Source organism: Crocuta crocuta, unplaced genomic scaffold (genome assembly GCF_008692635.1).
Source record: "Crocuta crocuta isolate KB4526 unplaced genomic scaffold, BGI_CrCroc_1.0 scaffold84, whole genome shotgun sequence".
In the NCBI taxonomy this organism is placed as follows: Eukaryota; Metazoa; Chordata; class Mammalia; order Carnivora; family Hyaenidae; genus Crocuta; species Crocuta crocuta.
In genome coordinates, this window is record NW_027530213.1 from 7670352 (window position 1) to 7692260 (window position 21909).

The 21909-nt window shown below is 39.9% G+C and overlaps 1 protein-coding gene across 7 annotated transcripts in view; it reads left to right on the forward strand.

Annotated features, from left to right (window-relative positions):
* Positions 1 to 21909, forward strand: part of SYNJ1 (synaptojanin 1) — an 86401-nt gene that overhangs the window by 7051 nt on the left and 57441 nt on the right. For all 7 annotated transcript variants that reach the window (XM_077765511.1, XM_077765512.1, XM_077765513.1 and 4 more), the window contains exons 2-5: positions 13807 to 13893; positions 15396 to 15663; positions 19102 to 19327; positions 20415 to 20498. In XM_077765511.1, coding sequence (XP_077621637.1) covers positions 13807 to 13893; positions 15396 to 15663; positions 19102 to 19327; positions 20415 to 20498 — 665 coding nt within the window. The remainder of the gene's footprint in view (positions 1 to 13806; positions 13894 to 15395; positions 15664 to 19101; positions 19328 to 20414; positions 20499 to 21909) is intronic.

The following is a 21909-nucleotide window of genomic DNA, read 5'->3' on the forward strand; positions in this document are numbered from 1 at the left end:
GATCCTATCGGACAAAGCTTAAAAGCAAGACCCAAAGGGTTCAGACTGTTTCCTATTTAAATAACTTTATTTCCAAAAACCTTCCCTGTTTCCTAGAACAAAGTTTAAGAATACAGGAATACAAAATATATATCTAGTATTCAACTCTGTAAAATTCACAATGTCTAGCATTCAGTTAAAAATTACCATACATGCAGGAGTGCCCGGGTGGCTCAGTTAGTTGAGCATCTGATTGGTAGTTCGTGAATTTGAGCCTTTTGTCGGGCTCTGTGATGGCATCTCAGAGCCTGGAGCCTGCTCGGTTTCTGTGTCTCCCTCTCTATCTGCCCCTACCCCTGCTCTCACTCTCGCTCTCTCTCAACAATAAATAAACATTAAAAACATTTAAAAATTTTTTTAATAAAAAAATTAACCATACATGCAAAGAAATAGGAAAACATACCCCATAATGAGGAGAAAAGTCAATCTGTAGAAACAGCTGTTGGAGCACCTGGGTGGCTCGGTCAGTTAAGTCTCCAACTTCGGCTCAGGTCATGATCTCACGGTTTGTGGGTTTGAGCCCCGCATTGTGCTCTGTGCTGACAGCTAGCTCAGAGCCCCGCATTGTGCTCTGTGCTGACAGCTAGCTCAGAGCCTGGAGCTTGTTTCAGATTATGTACCTCCCTCTCTCTCTGACCTTCCCCTGCTCATACTGTCTCTCTCTCTCTCTCAGAAAGAAATAAAAAACATTAAAAAAAATTTTTTTAGAAACAGCTGTTAAAATTAATAAACAAGGACACTATAACAGCTATTATAAATACACTCCAAAGGTCCAAGAAGCAAAGAATAAACATATTAAAAAGAGACATGAAAATGTGAAAGGCCTAAATCAGATTTATAGAAATGAAAATAACATTATCTGAAATGAAAAAAAAAAAAAAAAACACACAGATGGGAATTAATAGATTAGACACTGCAGAATAAATGATTGGTGGATTTGAAGACCAAAGAATAGAAACTACTTAAAATGAAATACAGAAAAGACTAGATCAACAGAACCATCAGTGGGTTGGGGAACAACTTCATATGGGTCATGTATATGTGTAATTGGAAACCTAGGAGGAAGGGGCTGTAGCAGAAAAATACATGAAGAAATAACAGCCAGTAGTTTTCCAAATTTGATGAAAACTATAAATCCACATATTGAAGAAGCTAAATGAGCCCCAAGCAGCAGACACATGAAGCAGACTACACCCAAATATATAATCAAATTGCTTAAAATCCGTGATAAGGAGAAAAATCTCAAGAAATGGGCCAAGGAAGGCATACGTACCGAAGAAAGAAAATAGCTAGAATAATGACAGACTTTTCATCAGAAACAATCCAAGCCAGAGGACATAGAACAACAAATTGAAAGTTCAGAAAGAAGAAAACAAACTGTACACCTAGGATTCTGTACCTGACCACAATTAAGATAATGTAAAGTAAGACTTTCCCAGATATCCAAAAGCTGAAAATATATGAGCCAGTTACAGTGGGTAGCAGTTTAAATAATATAGCTTTTCATTGCGATCGGAACCTAGATTTCAACAATTTTGAGGTAGTAAAGTCTGAATTAGTGAAGTTTATCACTTGTATTTAAACTGTAATTTTGAAAGAAACATAAGGAGTAGGGTTGACTAGTGCATTTGGGGTTAGCTTGGCAATTAGATTGCCAAGAGGAAGTACAGTTTTAAATATGATAAGCATATCATTACCTATATTGGTAACAGTTTATATCTGCTTGAGTTTTTTAATAGTTGTGAATAGTGAATAAGAATTTATGTTCTCTTTTTCTACCAAAATGGATTTTGCAAGGGTAAGCCATTATTGTTCCTCTTGTTATGTTACATAATATAAGCCCACGTATTCACATTGGAGTGCATTTCACAGCCACTGAACCAGTCACATTACTGTGAATAAATTTGGCTTTTGGGGGAGATGGATTAACTCTTCTGGTCAATTGGACACTCTCTTAGTTTAGGTTGAAAGATACGCCCTTTAAATTCCTGGATGATTTTGAGATAACTAAGTCAGTAAAAAAGAAAGAGAAAACAAAATACTTCTGATAAAATTATTGGCCTGAAGATTAAATATTTCTATATATTGAATGTTATGTTTATTAAAATACTCATTTCCATTTTATTATAGTTTTCTTATATAGCTTTATATATAAAGTGTGTTTACTTTCATAAATTAGTTCTTGCCAATAAATATTTATTAAGAATTGTGTTCATTCTGTTCACTAGTAGACCATAGGATGCTATAGTCTGTTGAGTACCTTACTAAAATATAGATAAAGTCTTTTAATCCTATGGATCCTTTGTGAAGTATAGGAAAAAATAAGGCTTATAATTAAATACATTTCTAGCTAATTATACATTAGTGCTCATTAGTGGTCTCTCCTTGGTCAACATTGGGCATATGTCTTTGGCTTATCTTGTTGCATGATTTCATCATTCTCTTGGAGAATGGATGAAAAGGTATAGTTACCAGATTTGTAGATGTTGCAAAGCAACATCTGGGATTGATTGATTGATACAGACCTGGGTAGAATAATTACTTATTTTAGATGACACAATTGAAATCCAGCTCTTTCAAGCTGAGAGAATGGATTGGAACCCACAAAGTGAAAGTGCACTTCTCCTTGCACTGGATCAAATTGAGAGTTGTGTCCTTTCCTGATTCAACTGCTATGGTTATAGGGACATTGTGTGCAATTTGGATTGGGCTGATGATTCGCAAAATAAGGTAGAAATTACTGTCATTGTCTGGGTTCCCATAAAACCCCAGCCGATAGGATGGCTACACGGTACGGAAAGTTTGGAATAGATACTGGGTCGACAGTCACATTGATCATTGTACTCCCTCAAACCTGCTCTTCTTTCAGTCTTCCTTAGTTGTAATCCATCCAACCTGCTTGTTTAAATCAGAAGTTAAGGATCATCCTTGGACACCTGGGTGGCTCCCTAAGTAGGCTGAGCATCTGACTCGATTTCAGTTCAGGTCATGATCTCCTGGTTTGTGGGTTCAAGCCCCATGCCAGGCTCTGCTGACGGTGCAAAGCCTGCTTGAGATACGCTCTCTGCCTCTCTCTCTCTCTCTGCCCCTCCCTAGCTCGTGCTCTCTCTTTCTCTCAAAATAAGCAAACATTAAAAAAAAAAAAAGAGTCATCCTCGATAGCTCGCTCCTTCTCTCCAGCGTCACACATGCACTCTGTTGCTATGTTCAGTGTGTGTAGTCAGCCCATGCAGGTCACCATTTTTGCTGGTTCTGCCACAGTCAAACCACTGTTGTCCCTTTTGTGGCCCATTATTGTAGCGTCCTTCCACTCCCTGCTTCCACTGCCCTGCCCCACTCTCCCGTCTTTAAAAAACACAATTTAGATCATATTATTTCCCCGATTAAGACCCCTTTTAGCGGTTGACTACCAAACTTAAAATCCAAGCTCTTTAAAATGATCTACATTGAATCATTGAGTCCTGTCTCCCTCTTCAGTCTAACACTATTTTGCCTCTTGGTTTCTGTGTTCCAGCCACATTAGCCTTCTTTTAGTTCTGAATGCAGAACTCTGTGGTCTCAGAGCCTTTATGTATATGCTGTTTCTTCTGCTCAATATTTATTTTAAAAAGTGAATTTATTCACATGTGTAGAAAAATACGTAAATCATAAATGTACAACTTGATGAATTATTACAGAGTGAACATATCCACGCTACCACTACCAGGTTGAAAAATAAACATGATTACTGATACTCCAGAAGATTCCCTCACGTTCTTCCCCATTATCATCTCTACCATGATTTGCAGAGGTAATCACTGCCTGACTTCTTACATCACAGATTCATTTTGTCTGGTTTTTAACCTAACATAAATGGAATCATTCAGCATGTATTCTTTTGGGTCCGACTTCTACGTTCTGTACAGGAGATCCCATGCTGTAGCACGTGGCAGTAGTTTTCACTACTCTATAGTATTCCCTAGTGTGAATATGCCAGTATTCTGATGATATGTACTTCTCATTTTTTTTGTTATGAATGACAGTGGGATGAACATCCTTATCCATGTCTTTTGGTGCACATAGATGTCCATCTCTGTTGGCTGTATTTTTATGAATGGAATTGCTGGGTCACAGAGTATGTTGCTTGGAGCATTTTTATCTCCACCCTTCATTTGGCTAACTTCCTGTTTATTCTTCAGGTTTCAACTTAAAGGTCACTGCTGCAGGTGAGCCCGTTGTAACCACTGCTCTCCCCCCAGCAATTTTAAATTAGGTTCCCTTGTAGTCTGTCGGAATTCCATCACAGTGTTTATTGTCGTTTATAATTTTGCATTTGTATGGTCATATAATGGCTATCTTCCTAATACAAGGTGTTAGGGCACTGACTTTTTTTCTTGTAGAACTTTGCCAGGGTCCTGGTACATAGTAAACGTTCAGCAAATACTTGTTATGTGAATTAGCGAAAGGTTATTATCATTTTGAGATGTTGCCGAGATGGGGATTTGTGGTGTATACACAACGTTAATTTGGTCAGTTTAATGTCTGTGGGCTGGAGTTTTAATAATTTAATTCTACAAAGAGAACAGTTTCTTTTTAAAATAACTTTTCTTTTTATTTATGTCTGATAAAATGGAAAGTGGCTTTACTGCCAGGTGGTTCTGTGATCTTGGATGAATGACCTAAACTCGAGTTTGGTTCAGCTGAAAATGAGTAGCTTGGTTTGCATGGTCTCCAGGATCCTCTGACTGCAGGCTCTCTGGTTCTCCACCGAAGTGCTACCTGTATGCAAATGAGCCGACCACAAACTGCTGGGCGTGCAACCACAGGCAAATTGTGGTTCTAGAAAGAGCGGACCAACTTGTAATCTTGTTTTCACGTTCTTCATGGCTTTCTTTAGTTTGGTCTTCTGTATCCGCTGAAGAAAGACAGCCTGTCGCCCATCTGGGAGGTTTGAGCCACAGCAGAATGTTAACATTGGGTAGCAGGACCTTCGTTAAGTAGTTGATTTATTTAGTTTGTATTCTTGTAATTATCAGAAGTTAGGGAAGTTGACATTTAAATTTAATCCTCAGGGTACCATTTAAGTTTAAAACAAATGACTGTGAAATTATCTGGTGATCTGAGTAATAAGTCGATTTTGTTTCTTTCTATCGAGATGGTGGAGTTAACAGTGTAGATGTGATTACCACGTGGCAATTATTCTCTGTTTAATAAGCCTCTGTTTCACGGTTATTTATGACTCATGAAAATCAAGAAATAGGTATATGGTTATGTTTTAATCTGACTTTCCATAGTCTGATCCGATGCCTGGAATTTTAATTCGGGAAGGGAAGGTATGATACCAATAATGCTGAATAATGCCCAGTCGTGGCATATGATACAGTGCAAGGAAAGAAGTCACCCCAGCAAGAGGGTGCCGAGGAATGTGACAGAGGACACTTCGTAGGTTACACTTTGATAGGGAGCAATTGATACGTTAATATTCTTGAGTGTTTTCTCTAGTCTATTAATAGATCATCTCCACAGCTTCTATTTTCATTACTTTCCTGTGGCTTCAGTCGAAACGTAGGTTAGGCCTGCTTTCAGTCATGAATTTGTTCGGTTAAAAGAACTTTGAGAGCATGCCCCCAGAGAAAATAATGAATGAGTTAAGTCATCCCAATTATGTTGTTGCATATCACTACCTCATGGCTTGATGTAGTTTTAAATATTTCTTAACCTCTTCTGCGGATGAGTTAAGGCTGGCTTATTATATTCAAAGGCTTTTTTTCAACAGAGTAGGATATTAAAGCTAAGTTATTTAGGATGAACGTAAGGACAAAATTTATGACAGAGTACAGCAGTATTTACCCTTCCTGGGGTCTCCATTCTGGAATTGCAAGGCTTCTTTCACAATTTGTTATATATTTATCATTTGATGATTTTATGATGGCCTTAGAGTGGATTATGGGGTCATTCTAAAGACAGTAAGACTTACTACTTCCTTTCAAGTTATAAAAGTCTAAATGCCCATTGAACTTTTGACTCATCCACCTCTGGTCTAGGGTAGCTGGAGGAAAGTACCTCTCAAATTACTTAGAATTCGAGTAGCCTCCTCTGTCACTGACTAGCCAGAGTTACCTTGTTTTCTCTTCTTTCTGAACTTATCCAGTGTGCCAAAGAATTTTGTCAGAATAAACTTTATCATTTTTTTTTAAATGTTTTGTTTATTTCTAGGAGAGAGAGAGAGAGAGACAGCGTGAGCAGGGGAGGGCCAGAGAGAGGGAGTCACAGACTGAAACAGGCTCCAGGCTCTGAGCTGGCAGTCAGCACAGAGCCCGACGCGGGGCTCGAACCCACGAACCGCGAGATCATGACCTAAGCGAAAGTCGGACGCTTAACCAACTAAGCCACCCAGGCGCCCCTAAACTTTATCATTTTATTTTGGGAAGTATCAACTGTACATCAAAGAAGGGAGAATAGCGTCATTTACTCCCACATATTTGTCACCCAGCCTCAGTGATTATGTCATGGACACTGTGTTTATCTGTATCCCTGTCCACTATTTTCCCCTTCCCATTTATTTTGAAGTAAATCCCGGATATCATGTAATTTCATCCATAAATATTTTTATGAGAATACATGTTTATGGCATGTATTTTATTTTGCGTTAACGTGACCTTATTCATATTCACATATTCACTAGGATTTGAATCAAAGGAGACTGCCTGGGTGGCTCCGTTGGCTAAGTATCCGACTCCTGGCTTTGGCTCAGGTCATGATCTCATGGCTCACAAGTTCAAGCCCCACATCGGCCTCTGCTCTGATGGTGCTGAGCCTGCTTGGGATTCTCTCTCTCCCTCTCTCTATCCCCCTCTCCTGCTTTCTCTCTCTCTCAAAATAACAAAAAAAAATAATAAAAAATAGGAGCTCCTGGATGGCTCAGTCTGTTAAGTGTCAGATTTCGGCTCAAGTCATGATCTCACAGTCTTGAGATAGAGCCCCACATCGAGCTCGGCACTGACAGCTTGGGATTCTTTCCCTCCTCTCTCTCTCTCTCTCTTTCAAAATAAAATAAATAAACTTAAAAAAAAAATCAGTTAACAATGGCTGTCTTCCCCACCTCCCCGCTGCCACCCTCAGGCCACCTTAAATGTTCGCCATAGACATCACATTTGAAAATTTCCAGACATCACCGTAAGGAATTGTTAAACTTCAGAGCATTCGGATGCTACTGATGGTAATAAAGTTAAATGTCTATCTTTTCGTGTGCAATTTTAAACCTGACAAAACATTCTCTTTTGTGCTGCAACCTCTCAATTTGTTTTTGTCTGTGAGACGAATGCTTAACAGTTGCAGCGTTCGGCATCTCCGGTTAGGTTGGTAATTTGAGATTAAAGGAAATGAGACCATTTCTGTGGCTGTTGGCATACAAGCGAATGCACTATGAAATAATGAGAAGAAAGATTTACTTCCAGCACGATCGGGGAAAACTCGAGGAAGGAAGAGGCATTTGAGTTGGGTACTGAGGGCTGGGTAATGTTTGGAACTGCAGAGATGACTCAGGGGTGTTCCGGATGGAGAAAACACTGTGAACAAAGGGAAAAAGGGGAGAGTGTGGAGCATACAAGGAGCCGCCCGTTTTTCATATTTTATTCATTTTGGCTGCAGTGTGGGATGCAAGGGGAGAGCATTAGGGAAAAGGAAAGATGGAGAGGAGTGAGTAAAACTGTTTGTAAATCCTGTGTTTTATCTAAAGGTCATATGCATCATTTTAAAGTAGTGTGGATTTTTTTATTTTAAATAATCCCTTCTAGTGGAAGATTCTCACATTATCCTAGAATTAAAAATTAGCAGAAAAATAGGATAATAATTTAATTAAGTCTCTCCCTCTTACCTCATGTATTTCTCTATATTTCATGGGGTTTCATAAAATAGAGGGAAACTTTTCCCCATTAAAAAATGCATGGGGAGACCGGGCGCCTGGCTGGCTCAGTCGGTTAAGTGTCTGACTTCGGCTCAGGTCATGATCTCGCAGTCTGTGGGTTCTAGCCCCGCATCGGGTTCTGCGCTGACAGCTCAAACCCTGGGGCCTGCTTCAGATTCTGTGTCTCCCTCTCTCTCTGACTCTCTCTTACTCATGCTCTGTCTTTCTCCATCTCTCAAAAGTGAATAAGCGTTAATAAAAATTTTTTTTAAATGTGTGAGGAGGGGATAACATGGTACTATAAGAGTTTATCTTAGTGCTATGTAGACATAAAAGCTTCTTAATTTAGGAATATACGTATGTGTTTTATAAATTTATTTTCGATGGCTACATTTATTTTTTTTAATTTTGAAACAATGTCAAAAATACAGAAAAGCTGAAGTTCAGTACAAAGAACTTTTCTCTGAGGTCTTGAGAATAAGTTGCTGACATGATGACCCATCACCCACAAATATCATTACTTATTTCCTAGAATAGGGAAGATTTGCTCCTTCGTAACTACAATAGAACCATAACTAAGTTAACATTGTACTTCTTTCTAATCGTCAGACTCCATTCAAGTTTACCAGTTGTCCCTACAAGGACTCTTGCAGCCAGAGGGTCCAGTTCAGATTTGTCATTGTATTTGTTGCCATGTCTCTTTTGTATTTGTTGCCATGTCTCTTTCATCTCTTTAAATCTGGGAAAGTTCCTCAATCTTTGATGTTTAAGACCTTAAAACATCTGAAGATGAAGGCCGGTTGTTTTGTCGGCTGCACCTCACTTTGGGTTTGTCTGATGGTTCCTCCTGCTCTGATTCGCGTTATGTATGTTGGCAGGAATATTACAAACTGCTGCTGTGTTCTTCTCCCTGTACCCTGTCAGGGCACGCAGTTTTGACTTGTCCCATTCCTGCTGGTGTTCACTCTGATTGTTTGGGTGAGGTGGTCGCTGGTAGACACCTTTCTGTTGTGTTAGCAAGTGTTCCGAGAGCAGGTACTTTGTGAGTATGTAAACCTCCCCGTTACTCATCACACTTTAGGTTTAATCTGTTACTCTTATAATTTGTCTTACTGCTCACATTGTTCCAGATTTCTCTAGTAGAAGTCCCTTCAGGCTGGCTTCTGCAGTTTTGTGCCATGTCTCCAATATCCTGTGAGTATTCCCTTTCCGCGCAAGAATATCTCCCAGGCTCGTCTTGTCGCTGCCCTTACCCTGGAATCAGCCATTTCTCTAAGGAGTCCCTACCGTGGAAAATGGTATTAGAAAGCAAGATCTGGGTGCTAGGTATGGCCATTGCTCTTGGGGTGCTGCTGATCTCAGGCCCTGTAAGGAGGGAGCTAAGGGCAGTATGCAGTTGACTATGTCTGTGTATTGATGGTTGTATAACACCCATTTGTATCTATGTCTGTCTGTCTGTCTGTCTGTCTAGAAAACTATGAGTTCCCCAGTGGTAACTCCAATTTTAGTCAGGACTGCGGTGCCCCTTCTGCTTTTCTGCCTTTCCATATCTGCACTGTCATTCTCCAGCAGTGAGGACCCTGGCTGCCATTATGCTGACCATGCCCCTCTGTGCTCAGCCACTGTCCTGTTGTCACAGCAGCCCCCGCCACCGCGTGGGTGCCCTTCTCAGCCCACAGGGGCTCCGGCACCCTGTCCTGGGGTTCCCTCCAGTGCACCCTGCCCTCCCCACCCTGAACCTACCATACCAGCCCACTGCCCACCTCTCTGGCTCGACACCACCCTCCTCACCCCACGCGAACTCATCACAGGCCGTCGTGCCCCTCAACTGGATGCCCTCTCTCCCTGCCTCTGGCTTCGCATCCATGCCCAGGGCCATTGTTCTTCGTCAGCCTGGGCTCTGACAGCCTGCAAAAGACCGCCTTCCATTCTGCCCCCATCCTTGAAGCATATATGGAAGAATAGGGAAACATCTACAGTACTTTACATAAGAGACGTTTAGGAAGAAAACATTGTTTTCTCTTAGGAAGTTGGAAGTATCTGGACTTAAAAATGCATAGGACTTTAAAATTTCACTCACAAATTCATTGAACATAAACTCTTTGAACTCCTGTTGAGTGCCAGGCACTGAGCTAGGCCACTGGGGTTAGCACAGCGAACTAGGCGAAACCCCTTCCTGCACAAAGCTGTGTTCTGTGACTCTGGCCGTTTAGGCTTAGACAGTTAGTGACAAATTGGTGGCCTCTCTAAGCCTGTTTGCTCATATGTCAAATGGAAATAGTAGTAACTTTGCTCATGGGGTTGCGGTGAAAATTGAATAGTGCATGAAAAATACTTCTCCCTGTCTTAGTTACTGTCATAATCCTTCACAACCAGCATACAGATTGTGAAACGTCAGTCCTCACTCTAAACGTTATTTTTAAATTCCACTTAATATTGAGGAGAAAGCAAGAAATTCCTGGGAAGGAAAGTGATATCTACTCTTTCAATTAGTACTTTTATCTAAGAATAGGCACTTTAGATTAAATTGTGTGCTTGTGTGTGTGTCTATATTGTTTCCTGAGCCTTAGAATATAATATAAAAGTATAAATAAGCAGCAGGACATTTGTTGGAATGTTTGAATCAGAGGACAGTTCAATAGTTGGGTGTTCAAGGAGCCTGAGAGACACGATATATTCATATATTTAGAGGAGGGAACTTTTTTTAAGTTCATTTATTATTTTGAGAGAGAGAGAATGAGTGCACATGTACGTGGGGGAGGGGCAGAGAGAGAGGGAGAGAGAGAGAGAGAAAATCCCAAGCAGACTGCGCTGTCAGTCTGTGCAGAGCCCGATGTAGGGCTCGAACCCACAAACTGCAAGCTCGTGACCTGAGCCAAAGTCAGATGCTTAACCGCCTGAACCACTCATCCCTAGAAGAGAAACATTTTGTTGCACGGGAATTTACGTTATAAAGTGACTTTTTTGTTGTTGTTGTTGTTGTTTTTAAGGGAAGGCAACGGCATATTATTAAAAATACACTTTATTTTCTTTTTTTTTAAAAATTTAAATACAAGTTAGTTAACATATAGCGTACTGAAGATCTAAGGGATAGAATTTAGTGATCCATCACTTACATATAACACCCAATGCTTATCCCAACAAGTGCCCTCCTTAATGCCAGTTGCCTGTTTAGCCCATCCCCCCCATCCCACCAGCAACCCAGTTTATCCTCTGTATTTAGTCTCATGTGGTTTGTTTCCCTCTCTGTTTTTATCTTGTCTTTGCTTCCCTTCCCCTATGTTCAGCTGTTTTTGTTTCTTAAATACCACATATGAGTGAAATCATGTATGTCTTTCTCTGACTGACTCACTTCACTTAGCATAATACACTCTAGTTCCATGCACATTGTTGCAAATGGTAAGGTTTCATTCTTTTTGATCACTGATTAATATTCTATTGTGTATATGTGTGTGTGTATATATATAGATCTTCTTTATCCATTCATCAGTTGATAGACATTTGGGCTCTTTCCATACTTTGGCTATTGTCAATAGTACTGCTATAAACATTGGAGTACACATATCCCTTCGAATCAGCATTTTTGTATCCTTTGGGTAAATACCTAGTAGTACAATTGCTGGTCATAGGGGATTTCTCTTTTTAACTTTTTGAGGAATCTCCATACTATTTTCTAGAGTGGCTGCACCAGTTTGCATTCCCACCAGCAGTGCAAAAGGGTTCTTCCTTCTCTGCATTCTCTCCAACATCTACGGTTTCCTGAGTTGTTAATTTCAGCCATTGTGACGGGTGTGAGGTGGTATCTCATTGTGGTTTTCATTTGTATTTCCCTGATGATGAGTGATGTTGAGCATCTTTTCATGTGTCAATTGGCCATCTGGATATCTTTTTTGGAAGTGTGTATTCATGTCTTCTGCCCATTTCTTCACTGGATTATTTGGGTTTTTTTGGGTGGTGAGTTTGATAAGTTCTTTATGGATTTTGGATGCTAACTCTTTATCTGATAATGTCATTTGCAAATATCTTTTCCTGTTCCATCGGTTGCCTTTTATTAGCTGATTGTTTCCTTCGCTCTGTGGAAGCTTTGTATCTTGATGAGGTCCCAATAGTTCATTTCTGCTTTTGCTTCCCTTGCCCCTAGAGACATGTCAGGTAAGAAGTTGCTGTAGCCGAAGTCAAAGAGGTTGTTGCCTGCTTTATCCTCTAGGATTTTGATGGCTTCCTTTCTTAAGTTTAGGTCTTTCATCCATTTTGAGTTTATTTTTGTATATGGTGTAAGAAAATGGTCCAGGTTCATGCTTCTGCATGTCGCTGTCCAGTTTTCCATTTGCTGAAGAGACTGTCTTTTTTTCCATTGGATATTCTTTCCTGCTTTGTCGAAGATTAGTCAGCCATATGTTTGAGGGTCCATTTCGGAGTTCTCTATTCTGTTCCATTGATCTATGTGTCTGTTTTTGTGTCACTACCATACTATCTTGATGATAATAGTTTTCTTTCTAATCTTACTCATTCCTGGTATTTGAACCCAAATAGTGATTGCTGCTGAGACTGATACATCTAGTAATATTATTAGTATATTAGTGATGGTATTAAATATATAGAGCATTAACCTCTAGAACTATAATATTTGTCCAGGAAGCCATGCCTCTGTCGTCAGAGATATAACAAGCTTCTCCAATGTTTGCTTTAATGTCCATGTGGTATTCTTAATGAGGCAGTACTTAGGGGCAGGCAATCTTGATTTACTTTATAAAATATAACTAAAATTAATACTCTGGCATTTTGTATTTGTGTCGCTTGTCATTTAATGTTAGGAGTAACTGTTATTTAAACCCATGGTATAATAGTAAGAAGAACTCTAGGAATGCAGAACTACAAATCCCTATAACTACTATTAATGGCTTGGTGAAATCTTATCCACTCCCTAATTTCATACGGGGTGCTTTGGTAAAGGTAAAGGCCTACACTTAATAATGAGCATATTAGAAAATTATGACAGGATCAGCTAAGTGAGTGATTGAGTAATTAATTTAGTTTTAGCCTGTGTGGCCAGCTAGCAGAGCACAACTCATTCAAAGGCAGAAGTGGCTTAACTGGAAAGAAGGTCTATGAGTAGATGGTCTGAAAAGAGGTGAAGCAGGCAGGGAAAATGAGATGGTCTGTAGAGCCCTGGAAGAGACAGCTCAGGGCAGAGGAGAAGCTCTCGAACACAAAGCCCTAAGGAGTATTAGGCAAGGCAGTAGGCTGAGAGGATAGCCCTTTTGTTGGCAGTAAAGATTAACAGGAATCAGGAAGGCCTTAAGGATCTAATAACATGCTTTTCTAATGTGGAACACGTACTTTTGCCGAAATGTTCTATAATTCTACATTGTAGATGAATGAGGGAAGGAAAAGGGGTTGGGGCAAGAGATAAGCGCTGATAGCGCTGAGCCTGCTTGTGAGTCTCTCCCTCTGTCTCTGCCCTCCCCTACTTGTGCTCGCTCTCTCTCTCTCTGTCTCTCAAAGTAAGTAAATAAACTTAGAAAAAGTATTTAAAAAAAGTGAAGACTATGAGATTTAAAAAAATAGAATAGGGGCACCTGGGTGGCTCAGTCGGTTAAGCGTCCAACCCCAGCTCAGGTCATGATCTCACAGTTTGTGGGTTCAAGCCCCACGTCGGGCTCTGTGCTGACAGCCAGCTCAGAGCCTGGAGCCTGCTTCAGATTCTGTGTCTCCCTCTGACCCTCTGACCCTCTCCTGCTCACATTGTTTCTCTCTCAGAAATTAAAAAAAAAAAAAATTAAAAAAAATAGAATATCAGATTTAGACAAACTCTGGCTTCATAGCAAAATAGAATCTGATATTTCAGGCCATTTTTCTTACCCTGAAACTTTTTTTTGTAGCATCTGCAGAAAAAGAGGCAATCAAGGGTACATACTCCAAAGTGCTTGATGCTTATGGACTCTTAGGTGTTTTACGATTAAATCTTGGTAAGTTTATTTTTCAATATAATTAGTCTTCTTCATTTCTTTTATTTTTTAATTCTAATGATTTCAGGGAGACTGTTTATCATGTCAGACTCTATATTTGAGCTAAAGCCTGGTGACATCTTTTAAACCCTAATTATGCTAATCTAAATTATGTTAATCTAGGGAAAATGTTGACTGCAAAAGTCTGCTACATACTCTTGTGATTTTAAGTTCCAGAGACGTCATCCAGTGTGAATCCTTGAAGGATTTGAATCAGTTGTCAAAAGAGAAAATCAGGGCATTGCCCCTTTTCTTTGCTTCAGTGCTTTAGGAAAAGATGTTCATGAGAACAGACTGATTACTCTGGTTTATACTGGAAAGGATATCTTCTTTGTATTTAAAAGTCTCAGCTTAAATCTGTCTCTGCCACTTAATGTCACCATGGGCTGCAGAGTAACCTTTGTGATTACTAGTCTGTCTGTATGACTGGAAGCATGGCCCAGGACCTGGTACCCGTCCGTGAGCCATTTTGCTGTTGGTCTGTGACGAGATAAGGAAGCTTGTGCCTTCATGCAGATCAACACACGGCTCCCTTCGTTGGTAAAGTCTTACTATGAGAAAAAAGTCAGCTAAACTAAATGGTGAATTTGGTGAGGTAGTTGATTTTCATGTCACAAGCACCTTTTCTCACTGTGACAGTTGATGGGCCATACCTTGAAGAGTATTGGGCTATGAAGTGGAGATTTGTCACCTGTTACGAATCTATCACACATAAAGCCCTGTGCCTAGGTGCTAACACCATCTTAGGTATTCCACACAGTGCCGCAAGACTTATCTTAATCCTGGCTTATCAGGGAGCAGAGCTCAGGTTGGGTTATGTTAACACACTGAAGTCGGGTTGGGTGATAAGTCAGGGAGCCGGGATTCAGGGCCATCCCTGCCTCATCAGAGCCCACGCTCAAAGCACACCGCTGCTGAATTTCACCTTCATACTGATTTCATAAGATTCTGTCAAGATTAGTGAAAAGTCTCTGTGAAAGTTTTCGTAAACCGAATTGCTTTATAAACTGTCGGCAGGGGCTTTCTGCCCATATATCAGCAGCAGCAGCAGCTCACATTTATATAGCATTCTTTCCAACTGGGCTATTTACAAAGAACTCTAACATTTATTGTATTATCTGGATTTCCTAACAATTATAAAGGAAAGATGGGGAGCATAAGACACACAGTTTTTTACTTGGCAAATTTTGTATATCCTCAGATTAAGTAGAGGAGCAATTTCATAAATGTGAGATTATTCTGTTAATGTGTAAATGCTTCATTATACTAAATGTGCTCAAGCAAGGATGTTTTTTCAGCTCTTGCCCAAATCCCCTTGTAACGTAAACATGTCAGTGTCAATTTAAAATAACCATGCTGTCAGATTTAAAAAGTTGGAGACCTGGCAAGAAAGTTGGAAGAAGCTTTGAATAGCTTGAGAAATACTGAGACTTTTCATCCAACTAATTCTTTGTTTTTTGCAGGTGACACTATGTTACATTATCTGGTCTTAGTCACTGGTTGTATGTCTGTTGGAAAAATTCAAGAATCTGAGGTTTTCCGAGTTACTTCCACTGAATTTATATCACTACGAATCGATTCTTCAGAGGAGGATCGCATTTCAGAAGTGCGAAAAGTTTTGAATTCAGGAAACTTTTATTTTGCGTGGTCTGCATCTGGAGTAAGTTTAGATCTGAGTCTTAATGCACATCGTAGCATGCAAGAACACACAACTGATAATAGATTTTTCTGGTGAGTTTGTGTTACATTTTTCCCCTTCATAATCACACGCTTGCTGTGCAGTAGTTTGCTGATTTGGGTTACAGTGTGCTCAGCAGTTATTTCCAGAGATAGCAGGGATGGGCATTGCTGATGGAGCATACCCTCTCTCCTGCTTCCAGAATCCTCAGAGGAGCAGAGCAGGCATCCAGTGTCAGTTTGTCGAAGTTCTCATGTGACATGACACCCATTTGCTCTCCCTGATCTAGACTGACTTTTCCTTTCCAAAATATATTCAGGATATTTATTTTAAAATTAAGAATGAATTAGTTGTAGTAGAATTGCGTTATGAATGTTTACTGCTCTTGGTTTTGATAACTTTCCTCTGGCAGTACTGTTTTTCTAAGACAGCATCACCTTATTATTTTTAATTTAAAGGTTATAGGTAGATAATCTTGGTTCAAGAGCAATAGACTGTGAGGAAGTGGTACACTTGGATAACGTTGAGTACTGTAATAAGACTTAAGTAGGTAGCTGATATATTTCATGATTATGCATTAATGTGCTCTATTAGAAGTATGCACCAAGGGTGAGCACATGTGACTATAATTAGCACTCCTTTATTGGAATAGACCAGATTTCTAGTATGTGGTTCTCTTGTCCCCAGCCAGCACTGATGTTGACTTTTTACCTTAATATCCTGTACCAATTATATTTCATTATGTCTACATATATTATAACTGTGTTCTTGGTCTCCCTTAGTACTTCAGATTCAAGATGTTCCTCCTGTATATTCCCACCCACCCCTACCCCTGACTACCACCATTTTTCTGTANTAGCATGTTCAAGTGTGACCCATCTGGCCTGGTTGTCAGAGGGCTCAAAGTCAACAGCAACCTTAAGATGGGAGACTAATTTTAGAGCAAACTTTGTAGCTAACATGGAAGTTTTTTGGCCCAGCACAGTAGCGTGGAGGAGAAACAGGGTAGAATGAAAAAACAAACAAACTGTAGTGAACTGTAGTCAAAGACTTGGAGCCTCACGAAGGAGGAGATGATGGAGAGGTGGGGAGAGCAGGGTTAATAGGGCAAATGAGTGGGCATAGAGTCCATGTCAGCCGTATACTTTTTCTGATGGAAGAGACATTGAAGTTCCTAGTGATGGTGCGGCTGGACTGGGCAGCTGTCCTTACTTTTTTACCCCTGCACCCTGCTCATTCTTCACCCCAACTTCCTTATATTAAGAGTTAGAAGTTTTCCCACCATTGGGGCGCCTGGGTGGCTTAGTCGGTTAAGCGTCCGACTTTCGCTTAGGTCATGATCTTGCGGTTCGTGGGTTCGAGCCCCGCATCGGGCTCTGTGCTGACTGCCAGCTCACAGCCTGGAGCCTGTTTCAGAGTCTGTGACTCCCTCTCTCTCTGACCCTCCCCTGCTCACGCTCTCTCTCTCTCTCTCCTAGAAATAAATAAAAAACATTAAAAAATTTAAAAAAAAAAGAAGTTTTCCCACCATAATTGGAAGTTTAAGCAGGTGCAGATGCATTGGCTCAATGATCAGCAATTAAGCACATTTGTTAAGTTTAGCCATTAGGAATAATTTATTTACTATTTCATTCAATTAAGGTTGGAGGTGGGGACAAGTTTAGATAAAAGATTGAGGGAGTTTATCTAGTGGAAGACAGGTTGAACAAAGGGGAGACTAGAACACCAAAGACAAGTTTTGGTCACTTAACACTTTCTACATTTTGCTAAGGATTGGAATTCTTGAGAATTCCAGAAAATTTGAACAGAAAAACAAAAGCTTTATGCATTTATTATGCATCCTCTTGTAGCGTAGCAGAAATATTTTCCAGGATACAGCCCAGTAAGTTTTGTTGCCAGAGTCATAAACGCCTGTCACAAAAACCCAAGTCATTTTACTCCATTGGAGAGTTGAAGCTGATGCCAGTTGACAGTTGTTTATAAATTTAGGTAGAACTAAAGCAGCAACACGTTGACAGCAAAGGAAAGTGAAAACTGATGGCAGAGAGAGAAACTCTACCTGAACAAACGCACAGGATCCCACTTCTATTTAAATGGGGATAAGTAAGTTTCGTATACCTCTGCCATGACATGGGACTCGCTATGGCATCTAGGCATACTGGGTCACGGTCAGAAAGTCATACTTTTAAAATGCATAACGGCTGTTGGATTCAGTGTTAGTCCAGTAGTGATCTCACCACTCATTCACATTCCAGTACATTTTCTTGAACGGGTGGTTTACCAGAACTGCACATGACCCCCATCTGTTTTATCTCTACAGCAGCCACACCCTGGGGAGGAGGGCTGGGCTACTGCTGGTCTAGCTGTATTGCTGTGTGTTAATGATTAAGACAGCAAGATAGTGGAGAGCACTTAAGAAGAACAATCTCTACTTAAAACAGAAGAGTTTTAAAACTCAGAGAACCAGGCTTCAGTATTTTTTTTTTATTTTAAAATTTTTATATATTTATTTTTACTTTAGAGATCATGCCAGTGAGGAAGAGAGGCAGAGAAAGAGGGAGGAAGGAAGTAGAGAACCTCAAGCAGGCTCCATGCCCAACACACAGCCCCACGTGGGGCTCGATCCCACGACCCTGGGATCATGACCTGAGCCAAAGTCAAGAGTCGGACGCTCAGCCCACTGAGCCACCCAGGCGCCCCCAACCAGGCTTCAGTATTATAGAGAATCCACTTTTATAAGACACCTTGTTATCTGAAATGACCAAAGTTTTTCTGCGCAACAGTATATTTTCCTTGGTCAGAGGTTGGTTCGGAGATTCCAGATGCATTCTGTGGAGGAGGAAGGCTCCAGTCAGCGGGATGAGAAGGTGGCCAGCTGGGCAGGACTACAGCCTGTGTCCCTGATTTAGCCATAAAGGCTCTGCTTTGATATGTTTCCTAATCATTGGACTTCTGTGTGTTTGTCTGAATAAAACTTTTTGCCCTAAAAAAATGTGAAAACCAGGCCACCTCTGTTACATAGAGTGCTAAACTTTTTGGAGTAATGGAAAACTCTAGACATATATTAATATGGTAGCTACTAGTTCAATTGGCTATTTGAATTAAAATGAATTAAAATAGAGCCTTACTAAAGTTGAGCCTTAAGCGTAAATAAAGCTTTATGAAGTGGGATGAGGATATGTGTATGAAGTCCTTTTTTGGGAAAGGTAGGTTATATATACATTATATAAAAAGATAACAGAATAAGGCATGGATGCTAAAAACAAAAGATCTGCTTCTTTTCTGTGAACCATAGATCACATGCCAGAGGATCGCGTTTTCTTGCCTCGCCTTCTGACTCCTAGCACGGTAAATGTAAATGAATTGATTTATTTGTAGGGGCCTTTTCATTGAATAGCATTAGGTTAATGCTTCAGGAGCACTGTTTTATTAAAGCTTATCCAGTGTTAGCTGGCACTCAGTGAGCTAATGAGTTATTTCTTTTCTGTTAGGAATCAGTCTTTGCACTTGCATCTCAAGCACTACGGCGTGAATTGTGATGACTGGCTGTTACGCCTCATGTGTGGGGGAGTAGAAATCAGAACAATCTATGCTGCTCATAAGCAGGCAAAGGCTTGCCTCATTTCCAGACTCAGCTGTGAACGAGCTGGGACCAGGTTCAATGTCCGGGGAACAAATGATGACGGCCACGTTGCTAATTTTGTAGAAACAGAACAGGTACATAGCATCTTATGTCGCTTAGTTCATGTATTAGATGCGAGGGCCAGAAACTAATAGAACCACAGATTTTGATTTGATTCAGAACTCATTTTCACATCTGTAATGCCATTTTGTGGTTATTCTTGGCTCCCTTCTGGCCTTAAGAAAGGCTTCCCTGAACCAGACTTACTTATAAACAAACTTAGGTGAGCCTCTTCAAATGAGTAACAAGAGTTTTACTAATTAATTAGCATGACACTGTCAGTGCTGTACAGTTTGGTATTGAATTTTTAAAATCCTCAATTATATAGAGCTAGACAACTTCATAGAAGTGGCTTTTGTGTGTCTGAACTTAAACCAAACTCAGCTCTTTAAAGATACATCATCTAAAATGAAAAATTATGACATTTTCAATTAGAAAGACAAATACCATATGATTTCACTCATGTGGAATTTAAGAAACAAAATGAACAAAGAAAAAAAGAAACGCACCAAAAAGACTTAAAGACAGAGAACAAACTGGTGGTTGCCAGAGGGGCGGTTGGGGGGAGGGATGGGTGAGATAGAGGAGATTAAGAGCACACTTATCTTGATGAGCACTAAGAAATCATTGTTGAATCACTATATTGTACGCCCGAAACTAATACAACACAATATGTTATTTATACTTGAATTTAAAAGAATTTTAAAAAGAATTATGACACATTTGGCTCAAAACTATGGAATTGTAAATTCAGGCCACACCCTGCAGCCCAAACCAGTTCTTCAAATTAGTTTTTGGAAAATATTGAAAACTAAAGAAAAAAATTACATATAAAGGTATGTGTGTAAAATATTGAAATTTAGAAGGAATTCCTTTGTAAAAGCTGTGCTTCTTATGCTTATGGCTTCACTATTTTTTTTGGTGAATATACAGAAAAACTCACTCAAGAGAAGAAAATCAAACTTACTTAGTAGCCCCTCCTGGATATTCTGTTAGGCCAGTTGGGTGGGAGACATTGGTCATAAGATGTGACTAGCATGCAACAGATGTTAGTAAAGTTGCCTTTGTGATGTCAAGGTAATACCTGTGTGGAAATCTTTTATCTCTTGTTTTTCTCTGCAGGTTGTATACTTGGATGACTCTGTTTCTTCTTTCATCCAAATCCGGGGGTCTGTTCCGCTCTTCTGGGAGCAGCCGGGGTTGCAGGTATCTATTTAACATTGTTTTGCTTTTTCTCTTGAATATTTTCCACATTTTCTAAGGTCTCAGGAGAGTTTGCTAGTTCATTGGATAGTTCTGTTATTCAGTCTAGTAATACTAGCTAGCTTCCCAAATGCGGGTCTCAATGCACTAGTTCTTGGAATTGTCTTAGATGCTTTTCCTTTAATGTTCTTTCAGATGTCTGTAGGAATTCAACTGCTGTATTTCATATTAAAATTTTAACGTTTTCATAGCATGCTGATATTCACAGTGTTTCGTATTTACAATCTCAATATCTTAACATACAGCAATTCGGCCTCTTTAGGTAGAAGAATGTAGTAATTAAAAAGAAGCTTCTGAGACCAAACTTCTCAGTTTGGATTCTTACTCTGCCACAACTAGCTGTGTGATCTTGGGCAAGTGGTTTAACTCCTCTGTGTCTCAGTTTGCTTATCTATAAAATGGGAACAATAATATTAGTAGTTCCTATTCATAGGGTTGTAAAGATAAAATGAAAAATGCTAAGACAATGCCTAGCACCCATGGGCAGCATTGTGTAAGGGGTAGCTATTGTTGTTATCAATATTACATCTGCTTCTGAAATTTTATTTTGTATTTTATAGGGACCTGTCATCTTTAATACGTTCTTCGGTTTGCTTTCTGATTTCTTTAAAACTCTGTTGATGTAGGGATGCCCGGGTGGCTCAGTCGTTTAAGCATCCGACTTTGGCTCAGCTCATGATCTCACAGTTCATGGGTTTGAGCCCCACATCAGGCTCTGCACTGACTGTGTGGAGCCTGCTTCAGATTCTCTGTCTCCCTCTCTCTCTGCTCCCCCACTCTTTCTCACTCAAAAATAAATAAACCTTTAAAAAATTCAAGAAAAATTTTACTGATATAAATATCTAATGTTTAAAATAAAAGGTATTTTCATGTAAGTTCATAATATTAGATTGCCCATAATTGTGTGATTTTGCATTTTATTTTTATTCAAAAATCTTTAGTCCTTAAAGTATAAGTTATTTTCGTCTTAGGCCTCTAGTATGTATTATCTGGTAAGTTAAAAAAAATTTTTTAATGTTTATTTTTGAGAGAGAGAGAGAGAGAGAGAGAGCATGAGCATGAGCAGTGGAGGGACAGAGAGAGGGAGACACAGAATCCGAAGCAGGCACCAGGCTCTGAGCTGTCAGCACAGAGCCTGGTGTGGGGCCGGAACTTACAAACCACAAGATGATGACCTGAGCTGAGGTTGGCCACCTAACAAACTGAGCCACCCAGGTGCCCCTGTCTAGTAAGTTTTATGCCTTAGCCTATAGTATTTAGAAAATGGATTGGAAAAAAATCTTGCCTCCTTTTAGTTCACAGCTGGATCTCTTCCATTTTAGGATGGCTGTGGTGGAGAAAGATTGTAGACCAT